The sequence below is a fragment of the Ochotona curzoniae genome, unplaced genomic scaffold (assembly GCF_017591425.1).
Source record: "Ochotona curzoniae isolate NIBS_2020 unplaced genomic scaffold, NIBS_Ocur_1.0 contig_1, whole genome shotgun sequence".
NCBI lineage: Eukaryota > Metazoa > Chordata > Mammalia > Lagomorpha > Ochotonidae > Ochotona > Ochotona curzoniae.
In genome coordinates, this window is record NW_024464918.1 from 17,831,405 (window position 1) to 17,850,915 (window position 19,511).

Below are 19,511 nucleotides of genomic sequence, written 5' to 3' on the forward strand. Positions count from 1 at the left end.
GGCTTTGCCAGGATGGGAAGCAGCAGCACAGTATCAAGGCTTGTATGTGCCAGTTTGGCAGGTGCTTGTTCCAAGTCTGCCAGTTCTTTCTGAAAGCACCAGAAATTCCTTGTTCTGGGTACAATGTTTTGGAGTCTTGGCTCTAAAAATTGCTAGGGTGCTTGGAAGCATGGAAGGAGGACTTGTTGGATGCTTAAATCCTATGTTACAATCCCAGCCTGGCCACTCCCTGCAAACAGGTCCCGTTGCATTTTTGTATGTAAAACAGGGTTCTACTAGGCATTGATTCTCATAAGATAGGATAAGGCAGAAAAGCAAAAAGAACAATTAGATTTAGAAATACATTATTGATTAGCAGTATACAAGTTGCATTAAAATACTCAGAGATCCTCAGAATCTTCAATAACAGAGAACAACATTTCTATTTACTTCGCTTGACTAAGCTGTGACTACACTTACGGTCATGCAACTTTCCTTCATCACCTTGAAATCCAAGGAAAAACTCTTCATATCTTGAGTATATAAAAGTTAGCAGAAAGCATCAAATACGTGAAATAAAGCCTTTAGAGTCTATTATGCAGACAAGTAAATATACTGTTATTTGACTGTAGGTAACTTTATCTTTGTAGAAGATTGTTTTAGTAGCTGCTAAATAAAACCATCCTTATCTGTTTGTGAAAGGATCTCTAGAATATTGATTATGGAAATTTTGCTTGTCATTCGGTGCCTGGAATACTTATTCCTGGCCTGCAGGATACTTGTGCTGAAGGCAACATTAAAGTCAGATCAACATAGTTTTGTTACTAGGATAGGAAAGCTGAACAGCACATGCTAGAAGCTGTCTGAATTACAAATCTTTTTAAAAGTAGGGTTGTGATTAATCTTGTTTCATCCCAAAATTCACTCTCTCACAGCAGTTCATTCCTGAAATGCTTTAGTCAACATTGCCCTATATTCCACGCCAGCAGCAACTAGGTATATATTTAGCTAAACTATATTGCTTTCGTTTTTCCAAATAAGATCAGGCCCAGATTTAAATTTTATTTTATTTTGTTATTTTAAGGCAGCTAACTCTAAGCAAGATCTGGAGAGCTAAAAGAACTGTGGTAGCAGATAGTAAAACAAAACAAGTAGCAAAATGGTTCTGTTTGGGGGGTTTGTTTTTCTGTCATTTTCACATCAAAGAGACTTTTGATCTAGGTATTTCCTAACTAAACTACAAAATCACACGCTGATAATTTTTATTCTCTTTGATACACATTTCAACTGGAACACTGGATTTCCTGATGAAAACTCTGGAGAGTGTTTCCAAAGAAGTTGGTCATCACAAACAATTAAACAAAATAATAGCTCCCATTTATGGTGCATTTGCTATATGCCAGGCTTTATGCTAAGCAGTTCCCAAGTTTATCTCTTTCAATCCAAAGAACTCAAAGAGGAATATATCATCACTGCCACTTTCCAAAATTAAAAACCAAGGCTTTGGAAGGATAAGTCAGTTTTAGAGATTACACAGGCTACCAGTAGGAAAGTACCCTCCCCTGCCCGTGCCACCCCATGAAGTCTTTGCTCTAACTATTATGATGAGTATATTTAGAGAAGATCTTCCCTAGACAATTCTGTTGCAAATACAAATAACCTTAATCTCTCACCTTTAAAGAACTTAGGGTCCTGACAGAGATGACCTTTGCTCAAAGACCAAAAAACTGAAGAGTGGAATAAGATAGGTAGAAAATGAGGAGTTAGGAAAAAGAATTCAGCCAATATTGCAGAATGAAAAGCAGCTTCCTGGGCAATGATATCTTCTGAGAAATTAGAATGAGAATTAAAAGCAAGAATACTTTTTATGTTACACTAGACATTCTATCAATAAAGCCTATTGCTACCATCTTCAGAATCAACAGAGATTTTATTATGCGTTTTCCTTTGCCACTACCTTGCTCAAACCAGCATCATCTGGCATCTAGACTGTTGCTGGAACCTCTCTTACCTGGTCTCTCTGAAACCCCTCTGGGAAAACTGAATGATGTTGCTATAGAATTCTACAGCAATGCCCTTTCTCATGAGGCTTTGTGAACTACCCCATCTCCCCACTTAGAAAGCACAGTATGTTTTCCTGCCACCTGAGTATTAGATATAGCCAAGGGCTGTACTTGATCCAGAGCATGTAAACATGGTTTTACAGTAGGGCTTAGCCTCTAGTGTTTCTGCTTGTGATCTTATTGATAAGAGAAGGTCTTTTTGTAAGTGGTATCTCTCCACCTTCACTCTCAAAACAAAGAGACAGAGACATGGGCAGAGCTAAATCTTCTTGGAGTTCAGCCTGATCCAGCCTAGAGTAGGTGAATGTGCAGATATTTATTTATTTTTATTGGAAAGGTTCACTCCCCAAAGTGGCCATGACAGCCAGAGCTGAGCCAGTCTGAGTCCAACAGCTAGGAGCTTCCTCCAGGTTTCCCACACAGGTGCGGGGGCCCAAGGCTCTGGACCATTTCTACTGCTTTCCCAGGCCATAAGCAGGGAGCAGGAAGGGAAGTGGAGCAGCCAGGACACAACTGATGCCCATATGGGATCCTGGCATGTGCAAGGTGAGGATTTAGCCAGTAGGCTATCATGCCGGGTCCTGTGCAAATTATTAAAAAAAAAGTAAGGCATTAAGATATAAAGAAACTAAAAAAAGTGAGAAGTGCACCTTAAGTAATTTCCTGAAAGCTGATAAACTGGGTTCTGTTCTTTATGAGTGTCCCATTCTCCTACACTCCTGCTTTCCAGTGCTTGGAATGAAGATTTAATGGAGGTCTTGGCATGAGATGTTTTCTGACCTTCCCTGTAGCTTTCACATCTCCATGGCCTTTACTCAATAGGTTAGGGAAGCTGGAGTTTATAATGTTTGCACAAAAAAGACTCTTCCCTAATTAATGACCTCAATTAACAAATGGAATTTGGCACAGAGCTGAGATGAAGTTCTTAAGTTTAACATTTCCTTCACAGACATTTAAATCTTTGAATCCTATTTATAATCACATGCTTGGACATGAATCTCAAAGCCGTATAGTTCACTTTCCTTCTCTGTGAAAGAATGGGCATATGTCCAAACACACACACACACAAACACATACCATACATACACATTTCCTGCCATCCTTAAAACTGGCAGTTCTTGACTATTCTGGAACCATGTCAAGAAGTACAGCCAGTTCCACCACCACTCTGTTTGGAATACTTTTAGAAAGCTTACCCACTCTGCCTTGCTATGTTCAATGGCTTCTACTCCCTTCGGCCATTGGGTCTTGGCATGATATACGTCATCGCTAGCCCTTGACTAGCACTTACAACATCACAGAAAGAAGTCAGCATTTGCCCTAAACCAAATAACTGACCCAGTTTGTAGGAGTTTTTCCAGGACAGTTCATTCTTCCCTATCTAGACCAAGATTTTCAAGGCAACGTGTCCATAGGGCTGATTTTTCACATTCCACAAAGGCTCTTACTGCCATCTGGCTCTTTTCCAAGTTTTATGTCACCTCCTTGTAGAGACCTTCCTTGACTATATCACCAAAGCAGATGCTTTTGTTTACCACATCTTATTTTCTTTATGACCTCTATTTTTTAGTTTGTAAATGTGTGTATTGCCTAGCTCCCTTAGTAGATATACATGCTCCAAGGAGATTAGGACTGGATCTCTTGCCAATGTTTCATTGCTGCCTAGAAAGTGTGGAACACACAACAATGGCTTATATTTTTGATATATGGATGCAGAATAAACAAAGACCAGATTCAGTTGCATGCCATAATGAGCATCTACTCTGATGTTTGCAGTTTTGTAGATCAACCGGACAGCTCCATATCAGATGTCAGTAGGTTGCTAGGACACTACTGCTGCTTCCATTCCTTTTACTTCTGGGACCAGCAGGATCCATGGGACGTTTTTTTTTTAATGACCTGTACTTGAAACATGCCTATCAATATCCAGTTTACTAAAACAAGATTGTTAGGACAAGGAAGCGTATTCTTCCCAGGGAACTTGGGGAAAGGTGAGCAATCACAAACTGATCATCTCGTCTACCACAATGCTTCACAAGTATCAATGATTGAGTAGACACATTCCCTTCTATAAATCAGTGTTTTCGTTAAACCACTTTCCAGCCATTACAGTTCTGTTTCTGCAAGGACTTCAATCACTGTAAATCTGTGACCTAATGTGAAAAAGCCATACCACCTTGTTTGCTTTGGAGTGGGGCCAGTTTTAGAGCTCTGACTGTTTAACAGAGGTTAAAACCTCCTTCATTTGATCCTCATGCTCCCGCCCACCCTCTTTGGGCATAAGGAAGGTTTCTTTCCTGCCAAAAATCAGAGGGAATGGAACCAATTAGAAGAATCTACCATCTGGTGGTGTGGGCTCATCAGATTTGCAGCCAAGATTCCAACTGGGACTGTTAAAGAGTTGCACACAATAGCGTGAATGAGTGGAACAAGATATGTATTGGCCTCTGGAAGGGTCTAGATGCCTCAGGAATATCAGACATCTTAGGGAATGCAACTCCAGTGGATTGTCAAAGAATAGCCTGAAGTGATCACATCCATCCCCTGGTCATACCCATGAGAGTGGACAGCATTTTACTAAGTGTCCCATGAACATAGGAGTGTTTCTTGCTGGCAGGGATTATCAAAGATACCTCATAGCTTTGACTAACTCATCAATGTCAGTTTCCACCTCCAGCCTCCCCTAACCTCTGTTCTTGCTTTATCCATAAGAATCCTTTATGTGTTTCTCTTATTGATGGTTCTTCTGGCTTAGAATTATTGTCTCTTAGTCTATATTAGTTTAAATCCATCCTGTAGATGCTTCTTTCTAGAAAGCTGTGGAATGAAAGGACATCTATATTATTTGGCCTACAATTGAACATTCAATTTTTGTTTTGTTAGAAGCACCTTGGTTTTCTTTAGGATAACCCCTTTGGCTGCCTGTCAGTCAGTATATAGTCACATATTGCTTAAGGACAAAGATGCACTCTAGGGAATGTTTTGTTAGGCAATGTTGATATTGTTTAAACATTGCCTAATACATTTATAAAACTAAATAGTATAGCATACTACCTATCTGGATTATATGATATATATGACATATATGCCAAAGTGTTATGAAGCCCATTACTGTATTTTGGTTTGGATGACTTAAATAAACAATAAGTTCTTCTAATCACCTTAAGCTTAGGAATGGTCACTAGATTGGGCTGACCAAACACTATGAATCCACTGTCAAATTCACAAATGGATATCCTGGTTTTTATTCAATAAGCTCAGGCCGAGGAATTTGATAGAACTAATGGGAAAGAGAATTTCTGTTTTCCATGAACTGTGAGCTGTTCATGTGCTACACATATGCTTGTGAATAAAGCTGGTTAAGAAAAAAGCTAAATTGTAAAGCATAGAGTACTTGGCTCGGTTCTGATGACATCATTTAGTTTCTTAAATCTAACTGGGGACCTGAACTCAAAACTATTCAACTAGTTGGATTTCTGTCATTTGTTCCCTAGGTGTCTTGAGTGCCATTGCCAAATGAAGTTGCCCCTTTGTCTCTCTAAATAATGGTTTATTGAACCAAAAGCACCCAGTGACCCAAATATCTAGTTCATTTTTGTGAACTGAAACATAAGTGAGAAGAGATGCTTTTAAATTTAGTGTTGCCACATAATTGGACCTAGGTTAAACTTGGCCTTGGCATTTCAGTTTTTCCCATTCACCAAATAGATTAATTCATAGATAATGACCACACTTATAGGAAAACACTAGAGATTAATTAGTCACATTGTACTTATGGTGAATTTATGTTAATAGACAGGAAGCCTGGATAATTACTTCACCCTGCATTTGCCTGGCACTTTTGATTTTTTTCAAAGGTTCTTTCATGTTAATTAATGGCATTCCCTTGTTCTAATAGTTCTAAGAACCTAGTATTATCACTGCATGCTATACATCTCAAAACTAAACTAGAAACAAAATTTTCTCAAGGTGATATTATAAATCAGTGTTAGAACTGACCTTAAACAAACTTTCTCAAATTTGCTATTTGCTAATTATCCTTTTAAATCTTAATGGAAAATGTTCTGTTGAGGCTAGAAAAGAAAATCAATCAGATTTATGAATTTAAAGTGAGAATAATCATCATAACATTATTTTTAAGAAAATATGGAAGTAAACTAGTTTATCATTATATAATAAAATAAGATAACTTAAAAAATGAAGGTGTGCATGTGCAAAGGGATTTTAGGAATGAAAGAGTTATTGGAAAAGTGGTACAACTATTATACTTAATATGTTAAGAATAATGTAAGGCACTAAATAATGTATGAATTTTAAAATTGATATATTCATAAAAATGATGGGAAGTCTATCTCTATTGTTATATAAATGTATTTATATATACACATACAAACATACATCTATATGTAATTTGTTTTCTGTGTTTCCATGATTTTATGAATACATATATTAACTTTGGCACAAAATAAAAATCATACATACAACGTTCATTTCACTGAAACAGGTTTAACTGTTGAGTATCAATTTCATTAGCCTCCAGTTGTGCCATTAACTCCCATCTTTCCTGCATCTCCCAAGTTCTGGACCTGTGATGGCCTCAGGCTTCCCTGTGCTCTGACAGCAGACAGGGCCACATCAAAGGCACAAAAGCAATCGGGGGTGGAGAAAGACTTCTAGTACCCTGAGAGCCTGGCACACCTTGACTGCAGCTTGCATGGAGTGGCACAGGCTGCTTGAAATGGAAGAGGGCTGTCTGACCAAGGCAGCGTGAGCTGATGCAAGCACAGGCATGTGGCTGTCACGGGATAGGATCTCCTGGCACTCAGTGGAGCAATGGAAGCCTCTCAGGTGTAGGTATTTAGGGACTTAACCAGAAAACCACAATGACTACTCCGTCTGTCTCCCTCCAAGAGCTCTATTTCTTCACTTACAAAAGGAGGAGAATAAAAGTTGCCACCTCATAGCAATTCACTGTGAGGAAATTTAATTGGAAACCTTCTATCATTTGGTCCTTCTTGTAGTAGCCATGTATGTTTGATGTCATTATTGCCATCTTGAGAAAAAAAACTGAAATTCAAAGAGGAAAATTGACTTACACAAGCCATATGGGCTCATGCATCAATAGCAAAACTAGATCTTGGAGCTGAAATGCTTCATTTAGAAAATGGAACTTTATGTCTTATTTAGGACCCTTCAGGACAATAGTCCAGAGGGAACTGGAATGAGCTTTCAATATGACTTACACCTGGTTTTCATCCCCATCACTTTCCAGCTATGCCATAATAGCCATCCATAGGAATTTACAACACAGTCTGCTGGAACTCTCAAAGCTCATATCAGAGCACTACTGTGTACAAAGCAATAATTCAGGCTTATTCTCATCGCTGCAACTGCTATATAATCTGTACCATTCATTCATTCATTCATTCATTTAACTGGCATCACTGAACACTTCTGTGGTAAAGGTTGTGATGGCAAGTTGGTGAAAACTAGGACACTGACCTTAAGTTGCTTAGTCTAGTTGGGCAGATGCTCAGAGCTAAACAGAGCTGTGAAAACTGCTACAGAGAAGTGTATGGGCCAAGGGGCAGAGAAGGTCATTAGCATGGGAAAATAAAGCAGGCAAATGAAGGAATTGATGTAAGAGCTAGCTTGGACCAGAGAGGAATGTTGGGGGGCAATTTGTTGGTTTCAAGTGAAAGAAGCAATAGTGTGGATATAAGGACCACTGAGTCATCTGGTTTGACCAGAACAGCAAATCGGTTTGGTATGTGGCTTTCCTGTTGATGGCTCTAGACTATTCTGTGTTTTATATAGTTTTCCCAGATTTCCAGGTCTGGTACTGAATCAGTGATCTGCTCAAGCACCCATGAATACACATAGATAGAAAGAGAACCATAACTCACCCCTTTTTCACCCAGTTATCAGCTTCCCCTTCCCTATCCTGCCATCTTCCAGAATTAATACCAAATTGGTGCCAAGAGGAAAAAGAACAAAGGCCATTGCTATGCAAATCAAACACCTCCAGGGAATGTGAATGTGACAAAGTGCTCTCAAGCATCTGATTCCTGGTGAGATAACAGAAATCTGCTACATGGCATTTTTTTTGTGGAAAAATCCTTTAATTAATTTCTAACAGCTCTTGGGCTACAGGCTGAAATCTGTAAGAGTCCTTCAGGCCTGGTCGAACCATCTTCGGTAGTTACATACACTCTCCCTTGTCTTCTGGGAACCAGGCCTAGGCTTCTAGAATACTCTTCCGGAGTTATTTCTACTCCCTTGTTTATTCCATTTTAACTCAGAATAGCTAAGATATGGAATCACTCCAAATATCTACCAATTGATGATTGGATAAAGAAAATCTGAGATATATATATAAATATACATATAAATATATATTTATACATACACGCACAGATAAAGGAATATATGTATATGTGTATTCCATGTATATATTATATATTATTTATTATGTATTATATACACAAAAATGGAAAAGAATGAAATCGTATTTTTGGCAACAAAATGAATACAACTGGAAGACATTATGCTTCCACTCCCAAAAAGACAAATGTATATTTTCATGATTTGTGATAATTAATTTACAGAGTCCAAAATAACTATAATGTATATGAACAAAATTGACAATTTAAGTTGTAGTTGTCATTCACAATCCTTGCTTAAACTTTTAAAGGACAGTTTTGCTGTTTGCAACTGGCTGAATTCTTTAGTTAGACAGTTAAGTTTGTGATTATAAAATAAACAGAGTATGTAATTGTAAAAATTAAATGGGAAAAAGATGAAAGAGGAGAAAAGGATGGGGGGAGGATATAAAGTGGGAAATATTATGCTCTTAAATTAGTAAATATGAAACCCATTAAATTTGTATACCTTACATAAACAGACACAAAAAAAAATCCTTCTGATTTCCACACCATATTGCCCCGGGCCTCCAGTCTCAGCTCAAACACAGATTCACCCCCAACTCAGGGCCGGCTCCCACAATCTTTCCTTTCAGATCATTTGTTATAACTTCTAGACTCATTTGCACATCCCTCACAGACTCGTATGCTCCAGGAACACAGGGCTGTTTTCTGTTTTGTGCACAGTGGAAACCATTGAGTAATATGTGTTCACTACTGAATGAATGCACCTGAAAACTTGGTCTAACAGTAGTCTAGTGCTCCTGTATCTGTATACAAAACGTGACCTTGCTATTCAACTTCCTGGCTATCAGAAAGAGGCTCAGTGCTCAGATTCCCAGTTAGTTCTGAGAATCTGCCCTGACCAAAGCCTAGGGAAATTTTTTATCCCTGGAATTGTCCATATGCTCTCAGCATAGAATATAAAATAGCTTTAGAGTCTCTTGGAGATCATAAGCTTCTTTTTATAAATAAGCGTGAGAGGGGGTTGTTTGTCAAATTCACAATTGAACAATTTGAGAAGATAATCCAGCATGTGAATTCATGTCTACAAATTCTAAATTGAGTGTACTTTTCACTATGTGGAGTCTCATACATTTACATTTGTTCTTCTTGTCTATGTTCTACATGCCTTTTCAAATTCAACTCAAGTGCCCTTGTTTTATGAAACCTCAATTCATCCAACCAAGAGTTTCCCTTCTTTCTCCTGAATATGTATGTGAAAGAGAGAGAGAAAAGGGGGCAGGGAGAGACAGAGAGAGACATACATTGTCCCTCGTACCATTATGTTGTTTGGTTCATGCTTATTTCCTATATAAGAAACTGAGTTCCTTAAAGGGAGGCTTGATGTCTAAGATGCTTTCTTTTCTTCAGCCTCTACTGAAATATCTTGTAATGTCAAAAGGATTTCATCTCTTGCATCCACTTTATCAAAATGTAGCAATTGTGAGAGTTATGCTGTGTGAGAACTTGAACTCATGTCTAGATTCTGTGGGATAGAATCCTATAATCAGTAAGTGCTGTCTGCAGAGGGTATGGAAGAAGAGCAATGATGCATTTGCCCCCATAGACAACAACAATAAAAGTGCTTCAAATGAATTGTATGAATGAAGAATAAGTTAATCATATTAATTTTCAAATTGTTCTATAAAACTAATCTTAAGAATCTGAGAAGAAGCAGTAATTTCACTCATTGCATCAGAGGTTTCCAAAGTAGAGAAATAAATACAAATACTTTTCAATATAGAAAAGCTGAGGATCATTATTATTGTTTGAACATGATTTGGTTCCCAAGTTCATGAAGGCTTCCAAGCCTCATAATTCATTACTGAGAAGGTAAAAACTTAATCCAGTTACCATGTTTAGATGAGTAGGCGCAGGGGCAGAAACTGAGGGAATTGGAAGATGATTCTCAAAAGAAGGATGGTTATAAAAACATGAGTCTGGGTCCCCTTTCTGGCTGTACTGCCTGGCTCAGTGCGTGGTGATTTCTCCACTATTGCTATCCTCCAACCTCACACAAGGTTCAAATCAGTGGGCCCCTCCTGATATTGCGCTATGTACCTCCAAAACCATGAACCAGAATAAATCTCCTTCCTTCATACACAGTTGAACTTAGATACTGTTACAGTGTTAATGGTTTAATAAGAACTAAGAGTTCATTCTAGGGAAAAATGTTTACATTCTAGCACCCTAATGAGACAACTCAGGTGAAGATAGAGGAACTAAAATCATATTGTATCCGCAGCCGGAGAGTTTTAGTCATTTTCCATTGAATTGAGAATGTACTGCAGGTTCAGCAGATGCATTCTGAACTGTCCACCTCATAAACACAAGCATATGCAGTGGTGGTTATGGGGAGTGGAGGAAGAACATGAGTGACTTCACTCACTCAAAATAACCCCCTTTCACAATACCAGCAAAGTCGGCTTGACCTTTCCATGCTTGCTCAAACTCTACCTTCCCCACTAACTCAGTTTAATTTTTAGGTTCTGCTCAGTAAGCATAGGTTCTGCAGTGGACGACTTCATTTTGATCCTAAATCATGGACTTTTATGTGAAACATCTACTGCTGAATCGTGTCTCTACTGTTTCACCATCTGTGAGTTTACAGAGGCACAAACTTGCATAGGCAGAAAGCTTGCTGAATTTTGGAGTGCTCAAAACAAGCTCCAAATAGTGGTTTTGCCTTCAACTTTTGCATACTATAAAGACAAAATCTCTCTTCTCTTAGTAACACCTTCTGCAAAATGGGCATAATAACTTTGGGATTGCCACAAAACCAAGTAACACAACATTTTTAGGGTAGTACATTGTAGGTCATCAAAAGAATCATTTTGTACCCTGTAACCAAACAACATTTTCTCCATTACTGTACCAGGAGTAGGGAACCTTTATTCTGGCAAAGGCCATTTGAATATTTATAACATCATTTACAGGCTGTAGAAAATTATTGACTTAAAATTTAGCCTGTTATAGATTTGTTGAATTTCAAGTCCCACTTGTGTTTGCCTTGGCAGGGTCAGAAAAATTATTTTGTAGTTCTTATATGGTCTTTGGCCTAGATATCCCCCATCCCTGTTTGTCAGATTCCTTTTCTGAGATCAGTAGTTACATATCTTTTATATTACTCTTTGTTACAGGGTAAAAAACAGATATTACAGTATATAACACAATGTTAGATGCTAGAGAGTAAAAGTCAGAAGTGAGCAAATTGTCATTCATATAAGACTGGCCAGTCATAGTATGTTTATGCAGACTGCATGTACAAGAGGGGGTAATGGGCATTTTGATAAACTTTAGAGATCAGACCTTAACTTTACAGAGAGCAGCACTTGTCAGTTCTTTTGTTTTTTAAAGGTTTATTTATTTTTATTGCAAAGTCAGATATACAGAAAGGAGGAGAGACAGAGAGAAAGATCTTCTGTCTGATGATTCACTCCCTAAGTGGCTGAGATGGCCAGAACTGAGCCAACTGGAAGTCAAGGGTCAGGAGCTTCCTCTGGGTCTCCCACATGGGTGCAGGAATCCGAGGCTTTGGGCCCTCCTTTACTGCTTTCCCAGGCCACAAGCAGGGAGCTAAATGGGAAGCAGGGCTGCCAGGATTAGAACCAGCATCCATATGGAATCCTGGGCATGTGCAAGGCAAGGACCTTTGCTGCTAGGCCACCACACCAGGCCCTGTCAGTTCTAAATAATAGAAAGTGAGCTAAAATGTGGGCCCAGGGTTGTTTAGTGTCTAAAGTTTATTTCAAAAGGAGCCAGAAATCTTGATTTGTGTGCCAAATTTTGAAGATTATTATGCTGGCCAGGCAAAACAAGACTGCTTGTTGACTTAGTTTGGACTGTTCATTTGCAACTCTGAAAATGATGAGTGATGCTTAGACAGGAGCTCAGAGGCCAGCTGTTGCTGCTGCCAGAGTCTTGTTAGAATGCCCCTGAGCTTCCCAACTAAGTCCACAATAGAAGGAGCCTCACAGTAATTAAGGATGCTGTTCTACACCTGATCATCATGTAAGCTCCCAGCATCTTTATGTTGTATGTTTTCCTGGCTCCAGAAGACATGTGCTCATTTGCATTAGGGGAATTACCAGGTGTTCTGAGTAATGTCAAACTATAGAAGTGCGTGGTCTTGATGGAAAGCAGTTTCTGATCTGATGATAGAGCTAACCTTTACCTATGAACACACAATTAGGCAACACTGAAGAACAACTCAGTCTTGGTATGCAAATTCAGTGTTTCCAGGAACCAGCAGACAGAATGAGAGCAAAGGAGGACATCCAGATGGGGTACTCACTCTGTATTCAATTCTAGCAAATTGAGGCTATGTAGATCTGGGCCCTCAGTGTTATCAGAGCCATTAGAAATTGTAAGAGAGAAATATATGCAAGTTTTAGTATCAAAGCATATGATTCTTTTTAAAAAAAGTATATTTTATTGAAAGGCAGATTTACAGAGAGAAGGTGGGAGAGAGAGAGAGATCGTCTGTCTGCTGGCTCTTTCTCCAAGTGGCCACAATGGCCAGAGCTGAGCCGATATGAAGTGAGGAGCCAGGAGCTTATTCTAGGTCTCCCACACAGGTACAGGGTCCCAAGGCTTTGGGTTATCCTCTACTGCTTTCCCAGGGCACAAGCAGGGAGCTGGATGGGAAGTGAAGCAGCCATGACATGAACTGGTAAAGTAAGAATTTATCTACTGAGCTATCACACCAGGCCCAACTGTGTGTGAGCTCAAAAGTCCATCTCTAAAGCTTAGATTGGCTTATTGATGGCCATTTGGTGACATTTCTAGAGTATTTGATAAATGACACATGAGAAGCCCACCATGAGGGCACCCGTGGAGGTCAGAGCAAGGCAGCCTAAAAGTTAGCACTCCCATGCCTGGAGAGCATCGCTCTCCCACCATCAGGCTCCCTCACCTGATCTTTGAAAACTTCCATTTACACTTGTGACTTAGTTCAGCCAAAAAAACCTCCCAGTTCAGCCTCATGGCATCTCTAACACCCCACACAAATTACTGCTGCAGCACTTACGACATTACGTTTTAATTTTCTCCTGACAGGACAGTATGCTCTCATAGGGGTAAAGTCCTTCAGGGCAGAGATTACGTCTGATTTTTCTCTGCATTTCTGGTACTGAACATCATGCCAGGGTTTAGCTTAAGAATTCAGAAATGCTTGCTGGAGGAATGGAAGACTTTTTAGATTAAAGAGTTTTTCACAGTGTGATTCCCATACTAACTACTACAGCATTCCTCCCGGGTCTGCTCTTGAATATTCGGATGCAGGAAGTAGAGAGTCCATCCAAGTCTTGCTTTAATCAAACTCCCTGGCAGGTTTTTTTTTTTTCTGTTTTTGAATGCGTACTGAAGTTAAAGTAGCTCTGGGTCCAATTGTAGGCCCTGTAGGGAAAGTGACTATGTCTTCTTCATTGTTCCTTTATTGCTAGCATCTGGCACAGTGCTGGTGCAAAATAAGCATTAAGCATGTATTTATTAAAGAATAAGAGGAGGCATGAATGAAAAGGTAAGAGTTAAGTTGCAGCAATGTTTCTTAGACCTCTAACATGAATTCACATCAGCATTTCATTCATTCCTTTATTTGCACCTACTACAAAAGCAGCAACAGAGGGTGGATATGATGGTCAGTACATAGTGTCTCTTTAGACAGACCACACCACCACATCCTTGTAGACTTGAAGGACTGCCCAGAGGGGATCCCAAGACATATGAATTACTAATGCAATGTCTTTACCCTATTTTAATAATGGCCAACAAGGACGCCAAGAAAAATCAGATGCCAGCAGGGTACCAAACTCTCAACATGACCAATGGTATCAGTGACAGCTCTCTCTTATCTTAAATTTTCCTTATTCTATAACCACTACTCTTTCTTTTTTAATCCCATTGCTAACATATCTAGCAGGAAGAGATTCTGCTACACTTTTGCCTTCTTCCCTTCTCCACCCTCTGGTGGTGGGATAATGAATAACAAAATAGTCAGGAAAAACAATGACAACTAACATAACGGGAAAACTAACATTTGTCATTTTCTGTAGATAAAATTGTGGCCATCAATTTGAGGAACCTCCAATTCTTATTTCAAAACAGAGCATGAAATTAAATCTGAATAAGTTGTCTTTCTTGGTTTTACCATCTATACTTAATTTGCCTATTCAGCCCCAAACTTCTCTGATCACTTTGTCTCTTTTACTCAATTCAAGTTGAGACACATGTAAGGCTGGTTTTCCAAGACCAATGGATGACAGTGAACATAGCCTTAAAATGTTCTCCTTAGCCTCACACAAAGATGAACAGATATTCCTCCAGTAGGCAGGAATTACAATGCTACCAGTTCTCCCCGGAAGGCCTAGAGCTTCCACTCATGTTGAAACTAAAGAAACAAGGGTCTAAGGAGAAAATGATATTACTACTTTCTGCAACCTCTACACCAGTGTCCCCACTGGAGTTTAAGTTTACTGAAAGCAAGAAATGTTTATCATCTTTACAATCCAGTTCATCTTAAAGTTTATAGCTGTGACGAAACATTTTAAAAATTACCACATGAACAAAGCAGGACCTCAAGGAAAATTGTGCATGGATGTACAGAGGCATCAGGCTCAGATTCTAAATCCATTCAATCCAAGCTCCACTAATCACAATGAACAACATTCCCTGTATCATGTTTCTGCCTTGCTGATAAATAGCCAACAGCTCTGTTAGAGATTTTAGACTGTGATGATAATACAGAAGCAGTACCTATTGCTTTAGAACATCTCCTCCTGCTTTTGTTTTTTATTATCATATACTGCCAGTCAACATCTTCACATTGGAGAGCAGTTAACAACTCTTTCCACCAAGCTCTACCGAGACAGTTGTTAGCAGCCTGAGTGAATACACATGCCAGCTATTATTTATTCTTCTTGATTCTCTGAGCAAGTAATCCTTCTTCAATAATGAACCTCTTTGAAAGTATGACAAAAGCTAAGGAATATCAAAGAAACAGTGGAACCTTTCCCTGGGAAATATATTAGCACAAGCAATTGCGCACAAGTGATTTCTTGATGCATTGACAGACACACCCAATTTCTCCATTTATAGTCCCTACCTTAAGTTATATCAAAAGGAATGGAAGGCCATCTGATAGACTAATACTGAGAAATTATTTAACTAGCTTCTCAAGGAGATGATTTTGTCAAGCTAGCCTTCAACAATTAAATCTGTTCAGATGCGATTTCTTTAAGGGTCCCTCCCAACTAAACTGCTAGACTCAGAACTCCAACCATGAAGAGAGTGGTGGGACCTGTGGCCTCAGTGGAGTGCACGTGTCAGAAATGGGTCTCCTCAGTGGCTTGGACAGAGCAGTGGATGGCAAACTCATACGCACACGGAGGATTTGGCAGTCCATTGGAGCCTGCAGAGGACACCCGATACCATAACAGAGGAAGGAGGGCAGAAGAAATTGGTCAACTACCCCAGGGAAGCTTGACAGCAAATTTCTGGGCAAATGGAGATTCTGGGGTGGATTGTGTCAGCCAATGAACTTTGAAAGGATTTCCTCATCCTTGGATTGGCAAGAATGACAGCATTTCAGGACTATTAAAGCCATTTGAGCAGAACACTCAGATCATGCTCCACATCAGGGAGCCTGGGATGATGGGCCTTTCCCATCCCCAGGTATTGAGGTGGTTGAGAGTGTGAGTGTAGTTTCTCTCCTTATTCCTCCCCTTCCCTCAGATACAAGAAGAATAAGAAAATGTGGAAACAATGGTCTCACCCACTTTCCCCTAATTCTCAACTCTTCCCACCCTAATTAACTCTGTAAACATCATCAAAAGTATTTTTTTTTAAAAGCTCAGTTCTTTTTTTTAAGGGTGGTGTGTACCACAGTACGCTGAGTTTTCAACTTCAGTGCTACCACAAACTTCAAGTTCCATTTTGTTTATTCATTGGGTCACATCTGTGCAGAATCATGCATTTACATTGGAATACTTAGTTTCCCCACTTATTTTCTTTTTCTGATCACTGCCTCATAGAACTTTGATAATTCCCATTAGTTTCTTGAGTGTATTACTATATTAATTGAGTTGCGACAAGGATCAGTGCATCTATTACAACTCTCAGGAAATCACAGGACCGACACATACTTCCTGTGTGACCTTGGGCATGTTCCTAACCTGTTGCTGACTCAGTTTTCTCTTTTCTGAAAGGAAGATAGCAGAGCACATTGCACGGTTCCTGTGAGGAATAAATTGGCTAAGACTGGAAAAACAAATAACACATTGCGCTAACTACAGTCAGTGCTTAATAAATAATGATGAATGTTACTCTATAAGTCTACAAAGTATTGGTCATCATTCTTGATGCATGACAAGTCTCAGAAAGTGGAATTTAGTATAATTAAATTCCTTGAAATTAATTTCAACACTGTCTTACACGGGTTGTCTTGGGAAAAGGGAGGGCTTTGAATTCTAATTTTGAGAATTTAAGCACATTCAGCTCAAATCACCTAGAGATTCCATGTAGGAATATGGAGAAAAGATGAAGAAAATATAGTTAGTCCCTTCAACCACCCATAGCTCAGCAAAGTCATCAAGTCATTAGTGGCTCATAATGCCTATAATCTTCATCTAATCCAGTTTAGGTTCTCAAATTGTTTTTCCCCATTTCCTTTACACTTCCCTGACATAAACTTCTACCTGAACTTAATCTTCAGAGGGAAATGTCTCTGCTGGTTAACTTTTTGGCTTTCATCTGACATAAGATAATGTACACAGGATTCTTTTTCCATCCTAGCTGTCAAAAAAATTCATAATGAGATTTTGTTGCACACATTTTTATAATGTATTTAACTCTGATGTCAGAGATTTAGCTGTCCCTTCTCCTGCTTGAGGTCACTTCTGTTTTATTTTATGCCCATAGGCTATCTTATAACCTATACCTTAAACAGTCAATCACACCAAGCCCATTTTTGGAAATAATCAAAGCACCAAAATTTCAATAATTATTAATCACTTCCAAAAATGGGAAACCAGATACACAATTTCTCATCTATCCTTTCTTGTCAAGTTGTTGGAACATTTTCTCCTTTTAAGCCCTAGGCTGGAAATTGCATGAGCATTTTAAATCACGTTCTCCAGAATTCATAACCGTTAAGTCTACATCTCTCAGAAGTTTCTTGTGTGTGGCACACTCAGTGAAATCAGGAATCTTTAGCGAGGCAGGAGAGAAGCAGTCAACCTAAGTACCCAACGTGCTGGCATTTAAAGTTAGCTCACAGTGAAAAAGCAACCCCTCCCATGAAGCATTGCAGGATCTAAAATACCAACTGCTGGAATCACTCAAAAAGCTCTTGGAATTTTTCTTGGAGGGCTTTCTCTTATGAAGACGAATGACAACTCAAGTCATTTTGGCAACAACACCACCTCCCCACAGGCTCTCCTTTCATAGTTGTAGCAGAAAGAAATCTCAGAAATAGAAGCAATTACTTACATCTATAGGTCATCTCAAAGCTGTCACTGATGTTCACAATATCAATCTGGGGAAGCAGCTTTGGGGGCTCTGTGAGTTGTGACAAAGCAAATCTAAAAGCGGCATGTTCTTGTGATTGCTGGTTTGGAAATAATCCCCCTGTGAGGAAAGAAAAGCACAACATGGTATTTGGACTAGAGACAGGTTTTAGTTCTTCAACAGCCCCCCCCAAATGAGCCCTTTTCTTTCTACTGTCACACTTGCTCTTTGTGATCTTCATTGGCAGGGGTAAGAGTTCAAAAAGACTCGACTCAATGGTGAAGCTTAAACTTTAACAGATAAGCTTTTATGTGATAAGGTTCTCTAATGCCCATCACCCTGTTCACGTATTGGCTTGACTGTGCAACCCTTAACTCAGCTAAGGTCAGAGAAAAATAGGAGACTGGTTGCATTTATTTTCCTCTCTTTTTGAAACTACCTGGGAGGCCTATGCTGTTGCACACACATCAAGCCTCCCTGTGTCCAAGTTGTCCTTGTCTTGTGTGGTCCCCAGCTCTCACCACAGAGGAAATAGGTGTTGATACATGTTGCAGAGTGATGGCAATTTAGCTCTGGGACTCCAGTGGGCTTCTCAGAGATTCTCTTTGCTATGATACTTTTGGTCTTTGAGCTGGCAAAATCTCAAGGAGATTTAACAAATCTGTTGCTCCTAAGTTTTATAATTCATTTCCTCTGAAACACCTTAATTTTGGCAAAGAGGGTGTTCCTTTTGCCATTCATGATCCCAGTTGCCTAGGAATGGCTTGTTACATAAGGGATTATCATGATGTGTTTGCTTGGTAGCACCTTGTGCTTTAAGGATGTGGGATCTTTAAAATGTCAGGAGAATGCGTATATTGAAAACACTTGAAAGGTGGCTGTCACAGCTCCTGTTGCAAGAACAAGAGTATATGGCTGACTGTTATGTTTATTGTGGACACATCAACAGATTAAAATACTCTTCCATAAGAGGAAATCAGCTTTTTCAGAGATCTAACTACAGAGAATGTTTACATCAAAGTTTGTTTCATATCAGTAGGAATCACAGTCCCAATGGAATGCACTTCTAACTTCTTATACAGTGGATGCATGTTTGTTTTTAAGAACTAATAAATGGATTACAAGGCTGTTGTGAGATCATACAAGTAGAATTAAGGACTACCTGATGGTGGTGATGTTTCAGCATTTGTGCTACAATTTCATGTTTCTACCTTTTATTTGAAAACAGCAACAATTTTCTCACTAACAGATTTTCTCAGTTGGAAAATCAAGTTCATTCTAAATAGCATGAAAAATATGCAGCAGTACATGAGCAAATACTATATTTACACATACACAAAACACTCCCAAGCATTTATACTCACGGTGATACACACAAATATATTCAGAGAAAGCAGACTCACATATTCCTATATAAGTGATTATAATTATTTAAGTATTGGCCATTTAGAAGTACAAGCATAAACAAAGCTACAGGTAAGGGATTTCCATGTGTATATATACCTCCATTTTAAACAGTAACAAGAAATAAACAATACTG

The 19,511-nt window shown here is 39.0% G+C and overlaps 1 protein-coding gene across 4 annotated transcripts in view; it reads right to left on the minus strand.

The window, feature by feature from the left end:
- GRIA1 (glutamate ionotropic receptor AMPA type subunit 1) overlaps positions 1–19,511 on the minus strand; it is a 277,008-nt gene that overhangs the window by 255,565 nt on the left and 1,932 nt on the right. For all 4 annotated transcript variants that reach the window (XM_040993959.1, XM_040994264.1, XM_040994108.1 and 1 more), the window contains exon 2: positions 17,954–18,091. In XM_040993959.1, the coding sequence (XP_040849893.1) occupies positions 17,954–18,091 (138 nt within the window). The remainder of the gene's footprint in view (positions 1–17,953; positions 18,092–19,511) is intronic.